Consider the following 20,998-nt stretch of genomic DNA (forward strand, 5'->3'; position numbering starts at 1 on the left):
GATAATGTATATAAAAATATAACTTGTCAATAGTGATTTGTAAAGCATGAATGCCTATTTGGGGAAAATTTCAAATTCTTAGCAACAAATACATCATATTTCTGCAGATGCATCATCAAGAAAGTACAAGAAGAAAGATGAGAACATAATACACACATTACAGAATAGAGGAAAAACAGCAACAGTTTTACCCTCAAACCTCATTGAGATAACTACATTCAATGTGGTGGTACTTGTAACCCAAAAATTAAAACAATCTAAGAATCCACAAAAATAGAAAAGAAAAAAGAAAAACAAAATCCTATTCTCTAACCTTCTTTCACAGATTTAGTACTTCTTGATTTCTTTAAATCCCAAGGAGGCAGACAGCCTTTATAGTGTGATTGTAAGACCAACGATGATATCGATGCATCTTTCTCCTTTGGGTGCATAGAAATCGAAGAGAAGCAGCTGAAAGAGCTTCTCAGACTCTTCTTCTCACTCTCTGAATCTTGACAGTTTGTATCATGTGGCCCCTTGCTCGTTTTTAGAGCCACCGGGAGTATGCAGTTGCAGTACGAGCCTATAAAAAAACCTCTTAGAAGGAAGTTCCAATAAACCAGCATGAAGTTTTCTATGACTGACAATTAACCACATTTATTCAGATAAAACGCATTTTTGGACTCCTCTATAATATGATGCATCAAAATGAGATTAATAATGATCAGGGGCAAGATATATGAAGATAAGATACCTATCCTTGCCAGACGATTCACCCATTTTGGTATCCGTTTTCCAGTCAGCTTGTAGCATATATCCTCACAGAAATGGTTGCAGTTTTTGACAACCAAGTGATATGTATCACCACAGTAATTTGTGGCCTGCTTCTCCATGAAATCTCTAACTTGGTGAGGGTTCAAATGTGTCGTGCCAATAAAAATTGACCTGCGAAACCTGAATCCAGGGCATTGCCGGGGCTCAACTTCAAATACACCACTAGTAGGAAAGTCGTGGGCTCCAAAAGCATATTCAATGTCATACACTGCAAAAACATAATTCCTATGCACTCAGTGAATGGACGTTTCAAGTATCAAACGAGGAGATAACAAAGAAAGTACTATATAGGAAGAAAGGCAATACAAATCAAAAAGACGTTATAAAGTAAGAGAATCTCTCTACCTTCAACCCCAGAGTGAAAGACACCAAGTCCAGCCCAGTAAACATAGCCGTTGACAGGTGTTAAATCATAAACATTGAGGTAAACAGGAGTGTTTCCTTGGCTAAAGCTAGCTGATTTAACCTTAGGAAACACGCAGAACCTTGTCGCTGATTCTCCCTGCGTTCGCAGAGGCACAATTGATCTCCAACTACTTTTGAATTTTGATTTCATGTTCAAGGGTGAAACCAGGAATGGCTTAATACCCAGTTTCAGCCTGTAACATTATTTTAGATGTCAATAACTCAGCATCAGATTTATTTCTCCCAAATGTACATACACAAATATGAACATCCAGTTTGTGGAAGTTGGAAGGAACAGATCCTGAGTAATTAAGAAAATATGTTATCAAGATTTTATCCAACTTTTATTACAAAATACATCTAATGAAAGCATCGCCTACTTCAATTCAAAATAAAAAATGAACTACAACATTTTTCACGTGAATGAAATCGACCTTGTGACTGAATAGTGAATTCATAAGGCAGACCTTCTACTGAAAACATTCAAATGTATCATTCCCCCAAGTGCAGTATAGATCTCAACTATCAGTAACTTTATTAAAGAAAGTATCATTTGCTGGAACTATTAACAACTGCTGCCTTTTTGTCTTTTAGAAGTTCTTAAGAATTTGCTTTTAACTATTGAAGCATAAAATCTTATCATACAAGATTTGGGCTTTTTATTTTCTTTTACAATCAAAAGGAAGATTAAAGAACCAATAATTGAGTGCAATTAACACTCTACAATTATCTTTAAACGCCCAAGATTGAAAACAACAGCCATTCTTAATAGAGGAGGCACACAGTAGTAAATCATTAACTCGACTTTAGATGCATGGATATAGACAAAAGTTTTGAGGGCCATAGGCAATGTGTAATTGGGATTCCTATGAAGCGTGTAAGAATAGGAAATTGACACCATACTGTTTCTCGTCAAACAGTAACACATGGCAATATGCAGAAAAGGACGTTGAAGTAGACCCTCAAGATGAAGATGGAGATGATTTGTTTTGGAGACAATGATTCTTGGGAAGATATGGATCAAACGAGTAAACATAAACATTATCTACACTATTTAGCCCAAAAATGACTAGATGATTTTCCATTGCCAATATCAAACACATTTGATATTAAGGTGATATTCCTTTGCTTCAAAATATGGCAAGCTATGCTACCTCATTTCTGAAAAACAATATGAAGATGCGTAAACTAAACTACTAGGAATATGTGGACTTCTGAATTATCCACTCCAACCATATATTATACACACAGAGACACAAACACACACATGTATAGTAGCCCATCTCCATATTTGGAGAAAGGTTAAAATATGGCTACAGGAATAAAATGGAGGAAATAATTTAAGGCAGAATAGCAACATTTTTTAAGGTACATTGTCATTTTTTGACGTGGTGGGCTGAATGATGACAACTTTAGGTCGATACACCAACAAAAGCCAACTTTCTAATGAGATAATTAAGATCAATCATCATGTTTCCTAAGATCTCTCAACATATTCACCACAACCTCATTCACCTAGGAAGACCAATCAAATCCAGGAAGAACTAACTATTCAGAAAGTGGTGATGATTAAGTAAATACAGAAAAAAGTTGACCAAAAAATCCAACGAAAGAATCCCCTCTGCCACAGAACCAAGAACCATGAATGAACGTGGGACAAAAGATTGGACCTAAAATCTAAACCCAGAGCAAAAATTGAATCTTTTAAGGTTCAGCCACAGATTTCAAGAAAACCAAGAAATCCATAATGGAAAAAGAGGGTTCGAAGAGACCTTCCAATGCAAGAAAATCACACTCACTAAAGAAACCAGCAAAGAAAGGAACCGAAGCAATGCAGGCGGTGAAATAAAAAGGGAAATTCTTAAGCATAAAACGAAATACAGTTAGAGGAAAATTGTTGCAGTTGCAGTGCAAGAAACAGAAAGAAAAGGGAAACCCAATTCAATTATTTACCTTAAAAAAGAGGGCACTCATTGTCAAGAAATGTTTCCTCCTCTACTGCAGAAAAAGTAACCGCTTTCACAGCAGAAAACTCACCTGAAAGAGGAGTGTATGTGACTGAACAATGGGCATTATTTTCTCTTTGGTAGCAGATTCTGATGCAGAGAGAGAAATAGAGAGAGGGAGGAAGAGAGAGAGTCAGACTTCACAGCTGTCTGTCTCTTTTGAAGATTCAAAGCCTAGTTGAAAGGAAAAGAAAACAAAATAGAGGGGAAAAAGTTGACCTGTAAAAAATGCCAACTTGATTCTATATTCAAAACATTCAGATTATAGTGACAAATTCAAGTATTTTTTTCTCAAGAATTTGTTGATAAATTATTTGAATCCGTGAATAAAATGCGAAGTCCCACTCCAATTTGAACATTTTGACTTGACTTTTGTTGTTTGCGCCCTCGAATAATTCGAATCGATTGATAAATTTTAGCAATAATTCGAATCAATTGATAAATTTTTTAATTCTCCATTTGTAGAAACAATTATTTCATTTTTCCAATTGAGAAATAAAGGACGGTCCAATTATAGAGCATTGAGTTGGTAAATTAATTTAATGGAATTTCCTTAAGCCGTGTGACATAATAATCGGTCGTCAACGTGTTGCCAACTAGTATTATGCAAATTGCAATTTAAAGAGACGCTGAAAAAGTAGGACGAAGAGATGGGAATATATAAATAAATAAAAAGAAAATAAAATTTAGAAAGTCTTTATACTCCATATATCATGTAAGTAATTAGAAACACAGGAGTAGTAAATTATATGGGTCGTTACAAAATCAGTTTATAAAAATATGTTTTTTACTAAAGAACATCAAATACAAACATTCTATTTATTAATTGGACGGTAAGCATCTGATCAACTAATGATCGTCCATGTGAATTCGAGAGGAAAAAATCGTTATAACTTTTAGTGAAAAAACTTCTTTTATATACTTAGTTATATCACAACACCGACCAATCCCGAATTGCTAATTCTGAATTATAAATAATAAATTGTTTAATTGATTTTTTAGATAAATATGGTGCACAAAAGAAAAAAATAGCCATAAATATCAAATGAAATTGGATGCCCTAAGTCTAACTTACACTGAAGGCGTTCTAATTTAAATTCTCAAACAAATTTAAGTTCCGAATTAGGATCAAACTTTTGTTTGAAGTCCAATAGAAACTTTTGGTCTTAGTTTCTGAGTCTTTTGTCAAATATTGTTATTCTATATAATGACTAATGCGGCACCAAATCAGCGATTAAAAAGAATTAAATTACAAAATTCGATCGTTAATAAATTGAACTACATGCATGAATTGTTGTTCATTTTTCCACCTCAATAGAGTAAACTCGAAAACTTGTGAACGTTAGATCACATGCATATGTTCGGAGAGATGTAATGCAGGATTAAATTCGTAATAGGAGTGGAAGTGAAATGAATAAACATGAGATATAATGTAATTTTGAGATTATGGAGATAGATGAATAAACATGAGATATAATGTAATGGCTACGAACGACCCTACAAATCAAATTTCCACCGACAAACATTTTCAAGATCTCATCACATTCCGATTTCATTATCAAGTTGTCATGTCCTGTGACAAGGAAGTTGACTGTCGAATGCTAGAAGAGAGTAAAAATTACATTCCACACCAGAAAACACTAACTGTAAAATAAATTTAAAAGTAAAACCATTTCTTATACAAATGGAGAAATGCCAAAAGAGTTTTTATAGTGAAGCAGATGCTGAGGGGTTCTTATTCGTGACGTACCAAACAAAAAAAGATCTTGTCGCGGTTTAACTGTATAGTGAAGCGATGCTATGACATGCTAGTAGAAACGTTTTGAGTTTCTACTAAGATGAGCCATCGGGGAAGGGGTCCAAAGCATCTTGCTTCCCGTTCACGTAGTATTCCACAACTGCCTTCATTCGCCACAGCTTATCAGGGTGATAATTTACATGGATTACGACTGGCTTCAGCTTACGCAGCTGTGAGTCTTTCCTGACGGTTTTGAAGAGAACTTTACTGTTCATGAACATGTAATGATCCATAGTTCTTCTGGATGCATGAAGCCCCTCATAACCAGGATGTGATGGGTAGAACAGCTCTTCGTTGAAGACTGCTTGGTCCCAAGCATTCTCTCGAGCCAGCCTACCAGCCACACGATCCAAGAGCTCTATAGAGGGGATTGTGGGTCTAATATAGAAGAATCCAGAGTTGTAAACCCATATCCTCATTGTATGAGCGTACCTAGCCCAACCCATTTCAGGTTCATCGAAAACATCATTGTATCCGTAAGCTGTCATGTTATTGTGACCATCAGTCATGGACTCCACGTCCGAATCCCTGTAGAGATGCTCAAATGGATTTTGCAAGTAGACTATGTCGACATCTGAGAGCAAAACACTATATCCCATCTGCAAGAACTCCCTCAAGATCCGAAACTTCAATCCCGAGACAGCGTGATTTCCTCCAGTTCTAGCAATAGATTCAAAGTTCTTGTCTTCATTTATTTCCTCTACATCTTTTTTATATACTGGAACACCATTTGCTAGGCACAAATTGTAAATTTCCTCATCCAACGCAAAGACCAAGTAATTAGGTATCCCTACTCTTTTGATATTTGTGAACCACACCTCCAACATATCCTTAACATTTGAATTGGCAAGTGTGACAATGATTTCATGATTGACAGCAACTTTCTCCAGTAGCTTGGCCAATTTTGGGTTGACAGATTCATTAGGTACAACTGCAGGGTTGGTTCGCAATGCCTTAACAGTGCCAAAAGGGCCAGCCTTTTGCTGTTTGCCTAACACCATCACCTGTTTCTGGGCATTATCCTTCCCTTGCTCAGCAAACCGAAGTTTCTCCGTCAACTCCTTAACTTGCCTTTTCAACTCTGCATTTTTCTCTGAAGCAGCGACAAACTCTGATTTTAACAAGTTGATGCGTTCTGATGATTCACATGAAGATGTAATAACCTGGCAGATAGATCAACCATGGGCAAAATAAAGTTTTACAATGTTAGAGAAATTAGTTCCCCAAAGGTCAACTGGTAACCAGTCATGGAAAAAGAAAAGCAACCCGATATATAGACAACCAAGAACCTACTGATAATATATGGAGTAAAACAAAGATAACACTGATAAACTCCCATCCTCATCTCCTTAGTTATACTCTAATTATGCAAACACACACGCACACACACAAAAGATGCACTATACCTGTTTTGATAAACTACATAAATCTTTATTAGACATTCAGAAATTAAAACCATAATCTGCATAGTTCTAAGAGACTAAAATTCACATACATAAGTCACTCATATTGTTCACTTTTTCATTCAGCCTACAAACAAAGCTCAGCAAGAACGCAGCTTCTCTAATTTTCTTCACAAAATAGCTTTATTTCACAGTTCGTAGGGTCCGATCACCATCAAGCTACTAAAAACAACGATAATTTTTTCTTTCAAATTCCATCACTTCAAACCAAGTCACCTAGCCGCAGGGGAAGCTTCTATTCCTAATTTCCTACCAATTTACCACTTGAGTTTCAGTCAGCTCATGCAGCAGTAACGGAATATAACAATTCAATTCAATTATCATACCAAAATATAGCAATAAAATTCAAACATCACCGATCCAATTCCAAATCAAACACTCAATTTCTAGTCAACGCTGTTAAAATCTCATAAAATAGCTCGAGTTTGAACAGATGAGCGGTAAAAAATTGTACCTCGGGATCGGAGGCGGCGACGCGGCGGCGACTTAGCGGCGTTGACGATAGGACGAAGAATCCGTCGGGATAGAAGAAGGCGAAGACGCATCCGAGTAATATTCCGACGAAGATGGCGGAGGCGATTCTGGATTTGCCGCCGTCCTTCTTCATCAACGCGGTCTCTCTACGACCACCAAGCATCACTTTCTCACGGCGGATTAGCAATACGCGATTGCTACAGCAAGCATTATTCAACACGAACTCAGCAGTGCCAGTAATTAACAACTGATAAATTAAACCAAATAATACTCCTAATCACCATTATTTCTCTACAGCCAACTCAGAGGAGTAGACTTTTATCCGTTCAACGTCATATTTTTCTGCATTGATTATAACTACTAATCCTCTTTAACAAATTACTACTACGCCTTTCATTTTACTAAAAAAATTATTCGTTTGCTTTTAGCTAATTGCTGAAGTTCACTCAATTTTAATTTTACAGGAATAGTTGCAATAATTATTTTATCAAAATGCATGAAATTCGGCATGTTCTCCAAATATGAAAAACATTTTCAAAATGAATATTATTCACAAATTATCTAAAAACACTTGGTCTAAGCATCCGCAATGGGGCAGACGATAGGCCGCCCGATGCCTCGGGCGCGCCATCGTCCGCCCACTGTGGGTGCGCGGACGATGCCCGATGCATCGTCCGCGCCCTATAGATCGTCCGCGAACGATGGCGGGGACGATGCAACGTGTTTTTTTTAATTCTGAAAAATTTATTTATATAAATACCCTCTACACCACCTTCATTTGTAACCTTTCCATTCATTTTTCCACACTCAAATTACACTATAAAATAGATTCCGGTGAATACCCACCTTCATTTGTAACATTTCCATTCATTTCTAACTCGTGTAAAAAAAAATTTAATCAATGTAGGATTTGCCGTTTTTAATTAATAGTAGTATATTTTTAATTATTTTGCATTGACATATTTGAAAACATTTAAATTAATTAACAAAACAATAGTGAAACCTATAAGGCGGCCTTTATGGCGCCCCACTGCAGGTGGAAGGGTAGAAGGATAAAATGTTGATGTGGCGGTGCATAGGGCGGGCTTTAGGGCATCCCTTAGGGCGCTGCTAATGCTCTAAGAGCATCAATAACCCCGGCCCGGTTTCAGGCCCTAAGTCCCCTCCACGTCATCATTCCTCTACAGTTGCTGCCCAGGCCCCAACTGCTCTAACCCTGCAGGCCACAACCCGGGCCGCAACTAATAAATGACACTATTCACAACTTCAACCTATTTTAAACGTAAAATAAAAAACGCCGGAAATTTATAACACGGAAAAGTTAATTTCGATCGAAGATTGGAAATTACAACATAGAAATTTTAAAATACAAAATAAAAACGATAAAAAACACAACGTCAATGCTGGAAAACATTGGTGCGAGTCCAAATCTCTTCGATTAGATAGGCTTGGAGGCGAGTGTGTTGTTCCTCTTGGCGCATCGCAGCTGACCGGGCCATGACATTGTGGATGTCGGGAGGAAGGCCCTGCACGGGCGGGTCGGTGACTACGTAGTCACTCCCGGTGCTGGCGAGCGGATCGTCGCTCCACAAAGTGACATTATCTTCCTCGTCCTCAACGATCATGTTATGCATTATGATACATGCATACATGATGTCGGCAACTAGTGACCGCTGCCGACCACGGGCCGCTCCCTTCACGATAGCCCACCGTGCTTGGAGGACTTCGAATGCACGCTCGATATCTTTCCGAGCCGCCTCTTGCCTTTGGGCAAACAATGCCCTCCGATCGGTTGTGGGAGATGTGATAGTCTTCACGAACACGGGCCATCGAGTGTAGATCCCGTCTGGTAGATAGTACCCCACACTATACCGATGGTGGTTGGCTGTGAACTCTACGTTCGGCGCTCGCCCGACACACAAGTCGTTGAATAATGGAGACTCGTTCAACACATTGAGGTCGTTGTTGGACCCCGCGACACCAAAGTAGTCATGCCAGATCCACAATCGTTGGTCGGTAACAGCCTTCAAGACAATCGTGGGATGTGTGGCCTTGTGCCCGCTAGTGTATTGTCATCGCCAAGCCGTTGGACAATTCTTCCACTGCCAGTGCATACAGTCGATGCTGCCAAGCATCCCCGGGAAGCCGTGGGTCCGCTCGTGGAAGTTCACCAACTTCCTAACGTCGTCGGTCGTTGGCTTTCTCAAGTATGTATCCTTGAATGCTTCGACGACTGCCCGACAGAATCTGGCTAGGCACTCCCTTCCAATAGGCTCGCTTACATGGAGATACTCATCTAACATATCCGATGTAGTTCCGTAAGCGAGTTGACGAATGGCAGACGTACAATTCTGCAACGTCGATATACTTTGTCGGCCCACAACATCGGTGGTTTGGCAGAAATATGTGTCACGAGCTACAACTGCGTTGACAATGCGTAGGAACAAAGGCCTCCGCATCCAGAACCGGCGACGGAACTTCTGATCACTCCATCGCGGATCGTTAGAGAAATAATCCGTGAAAAGCCGCAAGGCAGCTTGTTCACGGTCTCGGTGAATATACATCCGAGTACGCGGTACCCAGACTTGTTGTTCGTTCCAAACTTGGATAGCAGCTTGGTAGCGTTCCACTTCGTTGTTGATTTCTTCTTGGATTGTCGGTACCGCCTCTGCTAACAATCGGGACATTTGAGCTTTAACAATCTTTGACGAGAAGGCATTTTTCGATTTTTAGGAAGAGATATGAAGTTGAAATGAAGTTGAATGTGTATGAAAATGAATGGAGTAGTATTTATAAAAAAAATTTGAATTAAAAAAAAATTCGTTGCGGCCCGGCCCGAACACGAAATAACCCTGGGCCGGCCCGCGTTGCGTCCCATCCCCTACCCGTTAACGCGCAGCCGGGCCGGACCCCAGGACCGTCACCAGGCCGCAAATGCGGCCCCAGGACCGGCCCAGGCCGCAACTCTCTCCCGTGTAAAGCGCAGGACGGGCCGGGACTCGGGATTTGTGGCCCGGCCTGTAGCGTTATCGATGCTCTATCACCCTCAAAATTTGGTACTCCTTGAATATTGAAAAAATCTACTTATTTGGACACTAGGAGCTTTTGCATTATAAGACCACCCGCAACGCGTTAAGCGGGTGGCACGAGTCCCGTTCCTCCGTGACGAGACGGCGCGGGATGCGTTGCAGCGTCCCGTCCCGTCACCAGCCCGCCGGATCACCCGTCACGCCGAGATGCCGCGCGAGACGTCTCGCCACGCGCTTCCGCGACGTGGCGCGCGCTGGGGCCATGCGTGACGCCCACTCGCCGGCCCGCGAGTGGGTTTTGTCACACTGACGCAATAATTCATTTTTTGTTAAATTTGAATTTAATAAAAAAAAATTAAAAATCTAAAACGGTAATATTACCGTTTTCGACCGTTTTCCTTTTTTTATTTTTTTATTTTTTACTCTATAAATACTCCTATTTCATCTTCATTTCACACACAAACACACATCTAATCCTCTCAAATCATCTCTCTTTCCTTTCCAATTTTCATCTCAAAGCATCTCTTTTATTCTTCCCCCAAATTTAATCGATCTAATGGATCCATATGAGCAAATTCTTCCCCCAAATTTATTCTCCCGCCCACGCCCAACTCCAAGATGATCAATGGAGCACATTTGGGCAAAATTTGGCGGAGAAAATTATTAAATTATGTATTTTTAATTTTTTTAGGAAATTATTAAATTATGTTTTTTTTACGAATTTTATGTTATAAGTTTATTTTATTTAATGAAGTGTGTTTTTATTAATTGAATTTGGTTGGAAATAAAAATAAAAAATGAAATTGAATGAATAGTAATTTAAGGGACGGTTAAAGGACAGATAAGAAATGGAGGGTTGCAAGTTCCGTCCCTTAGTTAACAGATGGAGTAAAAAAGTACAGTAGAGCCCATAAATAGTAATTTAAGGGACGGTTAAAGGACAAATAAGTAACAACATTGCAGATGAGCTAATGTTCTCTGCTGTATTCAGACAACTTGGAAGTAGGGGGATTCCATTTTGACTTCACCGAACATAAAGCTTCGATTGCAAAAAATATTTATTGCCAAAAAAAAAAAATTTATTTATTGCCAAACCATACGTAGTGCAAAAAGATAGACAATTAATGAGCACAGGCCACAGATAATGTTGGTCGCGTCTTAAATGAGAAATGAATATGCAATTTATTGAAGACCCGTACCATCACAAGCTCACCAAGCAAGCATCAATTTACAAACATAAAGAAACTGAAAATACATATCAATAATGTGACAAAGTGTAGAAAGGTATATTTTCTATTATATTCTTCACAATGACAATGGTACATGATATATAAGCTAAGGAGATGTTATACAAGCTAAGATTTCCTCAATCAATTTCCCTAATCAATCCGCTAGAAATCTTCTCAATTCCGTGTCTGATTTTATGCAATCTTCGTAGAATATCCCTTTGATTCCTTCTATGATTTCCAACACTCCCCCTCAAGTTAAGTGACGGGATTTCCGAAACTTAACTTGCCCAAAACTTCTTGAAAGTTCTTTGCTGGAACGGCCTTCGTCAAGATGTCCGCCAGTTGGTCTTCGGATTTCACATATGGGATTTCTACTATCTTTTCTTCAAGGTTCTCCTTTATGAAGTGTCGATCAATCTCAACGTGTTTGGTTCTATCATGTTGCACAGGATTTTCTGAGATACCTATCGCAGCCTTGTTGTCGCATAGTAGCTTGCAGGATTTCTGTGACTCGAGATTTAGTTCCTTCATTACTCTCCTAAGCCAAAGTATTTCAGTGAGTCCACTCTTTATGCCTCGGAACTCGGCCTCTGCGCTTGACAAAGCCACTACTTTCTGCTTCTTGCTTCTCCAAGTCACCAAATTTCCACCCACAAAGGTGAAATAACCTCCTGTTGACCGCCTATCAACTGGGTTCCCTGCCAGTCTGCATCCGTGTATCCATGGATGTCGAGATGTCCATTCTTTCGGAACAGCACTCCATGTCCCGCGGTTCCCTTCAGATAGCGCACCACTCTAAGTGCTGCCTCCCAGTGTTCGTCTTGTGGATTATGCATGAATTGACTCAGAACTCCAACGGCATATGCAATGTCCGGCCGAGTGTGGGATAGATAGATGAGTTTCCCTACTAACCGTTGGTACCTTCCTCGATCGATTGACGCTGCTCCTTTAATTATTTGAAGGCCATGGTTCTGCACCATAGGAGTATCTGCGGGTTTGCATTCGAGCATCCCTATTTCTGTCAAGAGATCGAGAACATACTTTCGTTGATTAATGAAGATTCCCTTTCCCGATCTGAGCACTTCAATCCCAAGGAAGTACTTGAGATCTCCTAGATTCTTCATCTCAAATTCTGTAGCCAAATGTCCCTTGAGATCCTTTATCTCCTCTGCGTCATCGCCTGTAATGATCATATCGTCTACATAGATGATTAGACAGGTGATCTTTTCCCCTCTCCGCTTGATGAAAAGTGTGTGATCGGAGTTACTCTGCTGATAGCCATATTGCTTCATTACTTCTGTGAACCTCCCGAACCAAGCTCTCGGGGACTGCTTCAACCCATACAGTGTTTTCTTCAGTTTACACACTTTGTCTTCTTCAAATTCTTCTGTGAACCCAGGTGGAGCCTCCATATAGATGGGATCTTTCAATTCTCCGTGAAGAAAGGCGTTGGTGACATCATACTGATGTAGTGGCCAGTCTTTGTTTGCCGCCACTGATAGTAGGACCCTTATGGTATTCATCTTTGCGACTGGGGAGAATGTCTCTGAATAGTCCACTCCATGAGTCTGTGTGTAGCCCTTTGCTACTAACCGAGCCTTGTATCGATCAATACTTCCATCTGGTCTTCGTTTAATTGTGAAGACCCACCTGCAGCCAACTGTGTGCTTTCCATTGGGCAACGGGCTAACTTCCCAGGTGCCGTTTCTTTTTAGTGCCCTCATCTCGACGTGCATTGCCTCCCTCCAGTGTTTAATTTTGACAGCTTCTTCAAAGGTTCTAGGGATCTCCTCCTCACACAGTGCCGTATGGAATGCTCTAGCCATTTTTGATATGTTGGCTTCGGCAAAGTTTGCTACTGAGTACCTGCTCTTCCTTCCTATTCGTTCTGGAGAATATCTCTTTGGCAGAACTCCTCTTGTACTCCGTGGAGGGAGTACATACTGCCCTGTATCCTGATCAATAGTGGTATCCTCCTCGTCTTCTGTATCAAGTGAGTTAGGGGTGATATCTGAAATTTCAGGATTACTAGATATTACCTCGGATTCCGTTACGGTTGGATTAGAGGCACGCGGCGGAAGCGTTGTTGGGATCGTCTCCGTAGGTGAGATCGGCTCATGAACAGTGCCAGCTTGCTCTGTTGGGTCCGAATCAAAGGTACTTGGCACATACCACCGTAGGGAGTCATTTTGGACAGACGGCTCCCCCTGTCTCACACTCCCCCCCTGAGTCCCAAGGTGGTAGAAAAATTCAGTCTCAAGGAAGTTGCAGTTCATGGTGGTAATGACCCGTTTGGTCTTGGGGTCATAGCATCGATAGCCTTTCTGGTTAACCCCATATCCCAAGAAAACGCACTTAATTGCACAAGGGGAGAATTTATGTCTTTCATGTTTTGGGACGTGCACGTAGACGGAGCAACCGAAAGTCCTAGGTGGTAAGGATAAGGCTGATGGGACTTTAGTTAAGGTAGATAAATGATCCAGAGGGGTCTTTCGGTTTAGCACTTTAGTGGGAAGGCGATTAAGGAGGTAAACGGATGTGGCTATAGCTTCAGGCCAGAAGGATGGGGGTACCTTAGAGTCAAATAAGAGGGCTCGGGTCATTTCAAGAATGATTCTATTTTTCCGTTCTGCTACCCCGTTTTGTCTGGTGTATGGGAACAAGAAGTTTGGTGTACTAACCCATTTTCACTGAAAAAATTTGTCATGGAGCTATTTAAAAATTCCCCCCCATTGTCAGATCGCAAGATTTTGATAGATGTCTGAAATTGAGTTTGAATCATTTTATAAAACATCACAAATTTATCATATACTTCTGATTTATGTTTCATGAAATAAACCCAAGTAGCTCTACTGCAATCATCGACAAATAACACAAAATATCGAAAACCAGAACTAGTTCCTACGGGCGCTGGGCCCCACACATCAGAGTGAATCAAGGAAAAAACAGTGTCAACACGAGTATCATTTGGTTTTAAAAGAGTTTCGGTGGCTCTTGGCCAAAACACAGGCTTCACATGAAAAATTTCTAGGAACAAAGAGTTTAGGAAATAAGGATTTCAAATAACCCGGAGAGGTATGGCCCATCCGACGGTGCCAGAGCCAAGTATCTTGATTAGTGGACCCGTGAGCAAGCATCGCCGCACCATCTTGTCGAGCAATCTCGTCCACAAAGAAAAGCCCACGACGCTCAGTGCCACGTCCAATAATCTTCCCCGTCCGGATATCCTGCAACATACAGAAGTTCGGTTGCATCAGCAAAGAGCAATTTAAATTCTTCGTCACGTGACTGATTGACATTAATTTCTGGGACAGTTTAGGAACATAGAGGCAGTTGGGAATTTGAACATTAGGGAAATTTTCTATAGTTCCCGCCCCTTCAACTGGTGTTATCCCCCCGCTTGCAGTCTTAATGTGTGATTTTTGGGTCTTATGAATTTCTAGAAAATCATTCCGATAGTAAGACATAGTATCGGTGGCCCCACAATCGAAGATCCATCCCGTGTCATTAATAATACTACACTCTTGGGCCTCAAAAGCATAAGATAGATTTTCTAGGGGTGAAAACATGTTTTTGCATATAATGGGGTCGTTTTTGGGATTATCAAGAATCTGGGGGGTATTTTGTTTATAATTTTCGGAATGGGGTAAAATGCCAAATTTCTTAAAAGTTGAGGATTTAATTGCAAAGCTGTTTCTAAATGGGCTAGGGTTCTCATCCCCCAGCCCAGTACCTCCATTCTCGTCGTCTTCAACCAGTAGAGAGGCGCTCATCGCCTCTGCGGTCTTTCTCCCGTCGCCGCTGCTTTCACTGCGGCTGCCACCGCCGGTCAAGAGACCTCCGGCTTCGGTCCTCCTCTCCTGGAATCCCGTCACGGCTTGACTCCCTCCGCCGGTCGAGAGACCTTCAATCTGGTTTCTTCCTCCGCCATTGATTCCGACGGCTACCTTGGCTTTGGCGGCTTTCTCTTCCTCCCACCACTCTGGGTACCCTACCAATTGGAAGCACGTTTCTTTGGTGTGTTTGTGCATTCCACAATGGGAGCACCAGAGGTTTGACTTGTCTGGCCGGTTGTTTCCCCGGCGGTTGGTGGCCGAACGTGGTGTCGGCGTCGGCTGGCCTCGGTTTTGTTTCTGTTGTGGACGATACTCCCTTGCCCCAAATCCGAATCCGACCCCCGATGATGCTTCGTTTCCGACGGTAATGGATGTTGAATCGGACGCCGGTGACATGATCTTGAGTCGAGCTGCCTCCCGTTTCACCCATCCATACGCTACGTCGGCTGAGGGGTAGGGATCCTCTTTGAGGATCTCTCGTCGGATCCAATCATACTTCTCGTTTAGTCCGGGGAGAAATTTAAATAGACGCAATTCTGATTTGATCTCTCGGTATTGTTCTACTCCTTTGTCGCAGCAATTCACGGTCTTGTGTGAACACCGATCGATATCGATCCATAGACCGTGTAAACGGCTCCAGTACGCTTCTAGCGTTGAATCTCCTTGCAATATCTTACTCGCCTTGTCTCGCAGGTCGTAGATTAAGTACGAGTCCGTTGAACTAGCAAACGTCACCGCGAGCGTATCCCACAGGGACTTCGCCGTTTGGTGATGTGCGAAGTCGGCTATGAGATTTGTCTCCATGTTGTCGATAATCCACGAGAAGACTATCAAGTCTATCTCTTCCCAATCCGTGAAACCGCTCTCCCCTGGCTTCGGTGGGGACGGTACTCTGGAGATGTGGCGGTAGACTCCTCGGCCGCCAATGGACACCTTCATTAATCGTGCCCACAGTGAGTAATTCGAGCCATTCAGTTTGAAGGCTATGGTGACACTCTTACTTGACCTGATTTTTTCGGCTATGGGTTCAATATTGGGTTTGTTTTCTGACATTTTTTTTTGGACAGATTCTCGCCTGTATTGGTCGAGAAGGGTATTTTCTGGGCTATGATGATTTGTTTCTGAGCCTTAAACCTGCTCTTGATGCCATGTAGAAAGGTATATTTTCTATTATATTCTTCACAATGACAATGGTACATGATATATAAGCTAAAGAGATGTTATACAAGGTAAGATTTCCTCAATCAATTTCCCTAATCAATCCGCTAGAAATCTTCTCAATTCCGTATCTGATTTTATGCAATCTTCGTAGAATATCCCTTTGATTCCTTCTATGATTTCCAACACAAAGTACTTTTTATTGTAACTAATACAGCAAAGGCATATCATTTTAATTCCTATTCACACAAATAAATAAGAATGTGCCATCATTGATAGACAGATAGATATAGTTATATATACAACCATGTGAAGAGTGATTTAGTAGAGCAAAAATTCCACAAACACTAGCTAAATGTAGACATCGATACTCGAGACTAGGCTAAATACCGAAACAAAGTAGGAACATATATTCTAAAAGCGATTGAAGTTATAGGCTAAACAAACTACAACTTATTTGTCAGCCCTCAACTTCAGAATCCGAATCCGAATCCAAATCTAAATCTGGAGTCTCCACACGTTGGCTAGGAGTAGGACCTCCGATTTGCCTTTGCGTAGGGTGCAGTATTTCTTTAACCATTTGATTAGCTATAAAATAAGAGACTCGGTTTATAAGATAGTGTGAAGTTAGAACATCACATGCTGATCAAGATCATGTTTTTTATAGATAAAAAAAAGTAACAAAAGTAATTTCTGGTTGTCCAATTGTAACAGAAAACAAGCACCTGACAACAAAATCTTCGTGAGGATTGACCTCGTAACCTGAATTTCTGTTTCATGTTTACTCGCAAATTTCACCTGCAGGAACATATTAACATAAAGTCATAAACTACGTATTAATACCCAAGCCAAGCTCAATATCTTTTCTGCTAGAAGTTGCTGGAGAAGGCCGTTACCATTTCACTACGGAAGAAAATCACAATTTGATCAAGCCTGGCCTGATGTTTCTGGAGGAAAGCCCGCAGATAATTCGTATACAACACACTTGCCCCCTACCATAATAGGACATTAGAGTGTATAAACATTCATAAATTATGACCAAGATGCATCATCCTAGGCTCTAGCATCTAGATACCTAAAGTGAACTTAATTAGATAGTGTATATTAAGAGGTTGATATTTGATCACACTATCAGTTTTTTTCTTCCAAATTTGTATATACCAAACAATGTTTGATGTTGTTCAATTGGTCATAAGTAATTTATAAAAACCATCACCAAAAGCAACAAAATGCAGATAAAGATCCGCTACCATTGCTATTGAAACACAGGTGTACATAAGAAGGATATGATATTGACGAAAAACTAAACCAACTATGACAACAGCACCGTATAATGAAAGTTTCAATGCCCACTGCAGAAAACAATTCAGTCTGAAGCATCATTAGAAGGCAAACATAATTAGTCAGTTTTGCTTATCCGTAGGCAAACTGAAGATTCTCTTCACCAGATAAAAAGTTTGATACTAGACACATGCATCAAGCACAAAAACCGCAAGTGATACATATCAAAAATAAAATAAGTCATTTACGAAAAACAAAAACACTTCAAGATATAGAAAAACCTTAACAAAACCAAACAGAACTGGATTTATTTTGCTCAAACCTACCTCAACAGATGGCAGTTGAAGCCAGACAAGAAATGCAAACTTTAAATGGTAGTAGAAAGGACACCTGATAAAACAACACAAATACCAATACCGCTGGTGTTATTAAAAGCTACAAATCAACCCTGAAAAACCAGCAGACAGTAAATTGAATATTTTGTCTCTTCTGGGGAGGTGGGAAGGAGATTTCTTCAAAATAGTACCAATAGAGAAGCTTATCAGTGAAGGTCTCAGCAACAGTGAAGGATCCATATGCTGCAACCATTTACCACTATCAGAATGAAATAAAAGTAACAGTGAACTCTAACAGACTGAAATTTCCTGTAACTTCGCAGAAGTAACAAACGCATACAGAAAGCATTCTTTAGATTCCATTTTATCAGGTACCATCAATAAAAGCATAAGATAAAGTTATGTCAAATTATAAGGTCATTCAATTAACAGCCACTAGTATGCATATTAAAAAAATCACAGTTTAACATATTGGAGAACAAAAGTTTTCGGCCATGATAGACATTAAGAATCAAGTTATCCATATCGCCTCACTTACCAGCCCAGTATACAAGCCATTTATGTTGGTCATCTTGATCCTTCGACTCAATGGCCTTGAATGTAGAATAAACAGGTAAGACAACCCCCACAGAGCAGCTGAAAGAAACATGCAGATTGTCAGCAAGCTATCAGCATTCATATTCTATTCATGGACAACATGACTCAAAAGTGAAAATGGTGAAAAATAATTAGCTTCAGTGATGGTTATATGCAGAAGATACAGAATCTCCTTCAAATATACAACAGCTGTGGTTAGAAACTGCCAGAAGTTAAACCCTATGGTTAAGCAATACAAATCTCATTATGCCTATTGGCTCATAATCGACACTCATCAGAGAATATAATTCAAAACTCACCATGCTGTACGAACTACAATATTGGAACCAAGGGGACAGAGAAGTAATCGCAGCCCGACCTGCAATAGCACGAAGCAATAATTATATTATTTCCAAATGCTCAAATGCAGGTTTTAACTAACAAATAACAATGCAGCATACAAACACATGCGCATAGAGATAAATATTCACTGTGTCTAGACTCCATGAATGACCATGTCGATGTAATAATCAATCATCCACCACAATCGCATACACACAGAAAAGTTCACAAAGGTGCCCAACAACGATTTAAAATTTTCAATTATCTTATATTTTCCGCTGCTTAAAATTTTCATGATTCAAACAAGCAAAGAACGAAAAAAAAAACAGAAATCGACAGATTTACATCTAGGAATTCCTCGCAAAGTATAAGCTGTTTAAAATTTCGATAATGATTCATGACCTAAAAATTCAATAAAATAAATTCCGATTCCGAATAAAAGGCGAAGGTCAACAGATATGAAGAGAATTTTACGTCGGAGGAGATGCTGGATCCAAGGAAATTCATCCTTAATTCTTCACAAAATTCCTATTAGTCAATCTCCGCAGGAAACACACCGCGATACATACAAACTAGAGTGCTCACGCAATTTCAATACCCAGCTCTGACAGGGAAACCTCTCTCGTTTGCAATTTGAAATTATTCAAATAAAAATCTGAAAGAAAATTATCAGAATGTAAGGGAGTGTGACAGAGAAGAAAGGCCGGTAACGCTGACACTTATCCGTCCCTTAAATTACTATTCACGGCCTCAATGTACTTTTTTACTCCATATCTTAACTAATGGATGGAACCTGCAACCCTCTGTCCCTTAAATTACTATTTAATTAAACACACTTCATTAAATAAAATAAACTTACAACATTAAAATTTGTAAAAAAAACATAATTTAATAATTTCCTAAAAAATTAAAATACATAATTTAATAATCTCCTCCGCCAAATTTTGTCCAAATGTGCTCCATTAGATCATCTTAGAGTTGGGAGTGGGCGGAAGAGTCACGTGTCCTTGCCCGAATAAACAACCGTTCTTATATAGACGGATGCACTCCACTGCGTGGCAGACTACTTGTGGTAGAGCTTGCGGGGTCTTCAGGGTCGAACCAATTTCCCGCTTCGGGTACTTCGTCTTGGACAATCATGTTGTGCAAGATTATGCACGTATGCATGATGTCGACCATGCTCTCCATAAACCACGTACGAGTCAGGGCTTTGATAATGTTGAAGCGCGCTTGAAGAACCCCGAACGCCCGCTCCACATCCTTCCGAGCAGCCTTCTGCTTCTGCGCAAAAAGCGTCTGCTTTGCGTTCACAGGCATGGTGCACGTCTTCACGAATGTTGGCCACTTTTGGTAGATGCTATCGGCAAGATAGTACCCCATTTTATAGCGCCGATTGTTAGCGGTGAAGTTGATGGCCGGCGCTTTACCATCCAAAACTTCGGTGAAGAGGTCGGATTGGTGGAGGACGTTTATGTCGTTGTTCGAGCCGGAGACCCCGAAGTACGCATTCCAGATCCATAGCCGGTAGTCGGCAACGGCCTCGAGTATAACGGTAGGGTGAGTGCCTTTGTGGCCGCTCGTGTACGACCCCCTCCACGCCACCGGCAATTCTTCCATTGCCAGTGCATGCAATCGACGCAGCCAAGCATCCCGGGGAATCCGTGCACATCTTCGTGAAGGCGGAGCAGGAACTGGCAATCTGTCGTGCTTGGCTTCCGGAGAAATTCGTCGCTGAAGGCTGCCCGGGACGCCTTTGCAGAATTGGAGCAAGCACATTCTCCAAGTGCTTTCTCCAATGTGGAGGTATTCGTCGAACACATCCGCCTTTTGTCCAGTCGCAAGTTGACGGATTGCTGCAGTACATCTTTGCAACGTCGTGTGGCTGGGACGGCCGACGGCGTCGAATCTTTCTTGGAATAACTCTTCCCGAGCCGCCAATGTATTTGCGATGTGGAGAAGTAGCGGTCGCCGCATGCGGAAACGGCGACGGAAGTAGGTATCTCCCCACACCGGGTTATCGCAGAAGTAGTCGCGGACTAACCTTACGGTGGCTTCCTCCCGATTACGATGGATGTAAGTCCGGGAGCGTCTTTGGGGCGGCGCGGCTTCCTCCGCCTCCCGGCGTCGATCTTCATCAAGTGATTCTTCCATTATTCGACGCATTTGCTCATATGGATCCATTAGATCGATTAATTTTGGGGGAAGAATAAAAGAGAGGATTTGAGAGGTTTAGATGTGTGAAATGAGGATGAA

The 20,998-nt window shown here is 40.8% G+C and overlaps 3 protein-coding genes across 6 annotated transcripts; all 3 read right to left on the reverse strand.

The window, feature by feature from the left end:
- Window positions 1-78: 78 nt before the first annotated feature.
- Window positions 79-3,419, reverse strand: LOC121747956 (deSI-like protein At4g17486). 4 transcript variants are annotated; one of them, XM_042142137.1, is made up of 4 exons: window positions 3,256-3,419; window positions 1,159-1,412; window positions 734-1,021; window positions 79-562 (listed from the first exon to the last, which is right to left on the reverse strand). In XM_042142137.1, exons 2-4 carry the CDS (start codon window positions 1,367-1,369, stop codon window positions 309-311), a joined length of 753 nt encoding a protein of 250 aa, XP_041998071.1. In that variant the 5' UTR covers window positions 1,370-1,412; window positions 3,256-3,419; the 3' UTR covers window positions 79-308. The 4 variants fall into 4 exon arrangements, with proteins under 4 accessions (XP_041998071.1, XP_041998072.1, XP_041998069.1 ...); XM_042142138.1 differs by having other exon boundaries at window positions 1,159-1,519; XM_042142135.1 differs by having other exon boundaries at window positions 3,172-3,419.
- A 1,330-nt stretch (window positions 3,420-4,749) lies between these two features.
- On the reverse strand, window positions 4,750-7,303 carry LOC121747955 (arabinosyltransferase RRA3-like). The gene is made up of 2 exons (XM_042142134.1): window positions 6,940-7,303; window positions 4,750-6,185 (listed from the first exon to the last, which is right to left on the reverse strand). The coding sequence occupies exons 1-2, from the start codon at window positions 7,120-7,122 to the stop codon at window positions 5,058-5,060; spliced, it is 1,311 nt and encodes a 436-aa protein (XP_041998068.1). The 5' UTR covers window positions 7,123-7,303; the 3' UTR covers window positions 4,750-5,057.
- Window positions 7,304-16,463: 9,160 nt separating this feature from the next.
- LOC121749711 (HVA22-like protein k) lies at window positions 16,464-19,436 on the reverse strand. The gene is made up of 8 exons (XM_042144308.1): window positions 19,220-19,436; window positions 18,724-18,782; window positions 18,366-18,463; window positions 18,019-18,070; window positions 17,819-17,882; window positions 17,108-17,203; window positions 16,937-17,009; window positions 16,464-16,799 (listed from the first exon to the last, which is right to left on the reverse strand). The coding sequence occupies exons 1-8, from the start codon at window positions 19,250-19,252 to the stop codon at window positions 16,672-16,674; spliced, it is 603 nt and encodes a 200-aa protein (XP_042000242.1). The 5' UTR covers window positions 19,253-19,436; the 3' UTR covers window positions 16,464-16,671.
- Window positions 19,437-20,998: the final 1,562 nt, after the last annotated feature.

The sequence above is a fragment of the Salvia splendens genome, chromosome 9, assembly GCF_004379255.2.
Source record: "Salvia splendens isolate huo1 chromosome 9, SspV2, whole genome shotgun sequence".
NCBI lineage: Eukaryota > Viridiplantae > Streptophyta > Magnoliopsida > Lamiales > Lamiaceae > Salvia > Salvia splendens.

What these genes read in the sequence shown, in the direction of transcription:
- LOC121747956 (XM_042142137.1), bottom strand. Translation starts at nt 1,369, where the DNA reads ATGAAATCAAAATTCAAAAGTAGTTGGAGATCAATTGTGCCTCTGCGA. An exon ending in CTTTCACTCTGGGGTTGAAG is followed by an intron (nt 1,022 to 1,158) that starts GTAGAGAGATTC and finishes ATGTTTTTGCAG; the next exon opens with TGTATGACATTGAATATGCT. An exon ending in GAATCGTCTGGCAAGGATAG is followed by an intron (nt 563 to 733) that starts GTATCTTATCTT and finishes GTTTTTTTATAG; the next exon opens with GCTCGTACTGCAACTGCATA.
- LOC121747955 (XM_042142134.1), bottom strand. Translation starts at nt 7,122, where the DNA reads ATGCTTGGTGGTCGTAGAGAGACCGCGTTGATGAAGAAGGACGGCGGC. An exon ending in TCGCCGCCTCCGATCCCGAG is followed by an intron (nt 6,186 to 6,939) that starts GTACAATTTTTT and finishes TCTATCTGCCAG; the next exon opens with GTTATTACATCTTCATGTGA.
- LOC121749711 (XM_042144308.1), bottom strand. Translation starts at nt 19,252, where the DNA reads ATGAATTTCCTTGGATCCAGCATCTCCTCCGAC. An exon ending in ATTGTAGTTCGTACAGCATG is followed by an intron (nt 18,464 to 18,723) that starts GTGAGTTTTGAA and finishes TGTTTCTTTCAG; the next exon opens with CTGCTCTGTGGGGGTTGTCT. An exon ending in TTCAACTGCCATCTGTTGAG is followed by an intron (nt 17,204 to 17,818) that starts GTAGGTTTGAGC and finishes CTATTATGGTAG; the next exon opens with GGGGCAAGTGTGTTGTATAC.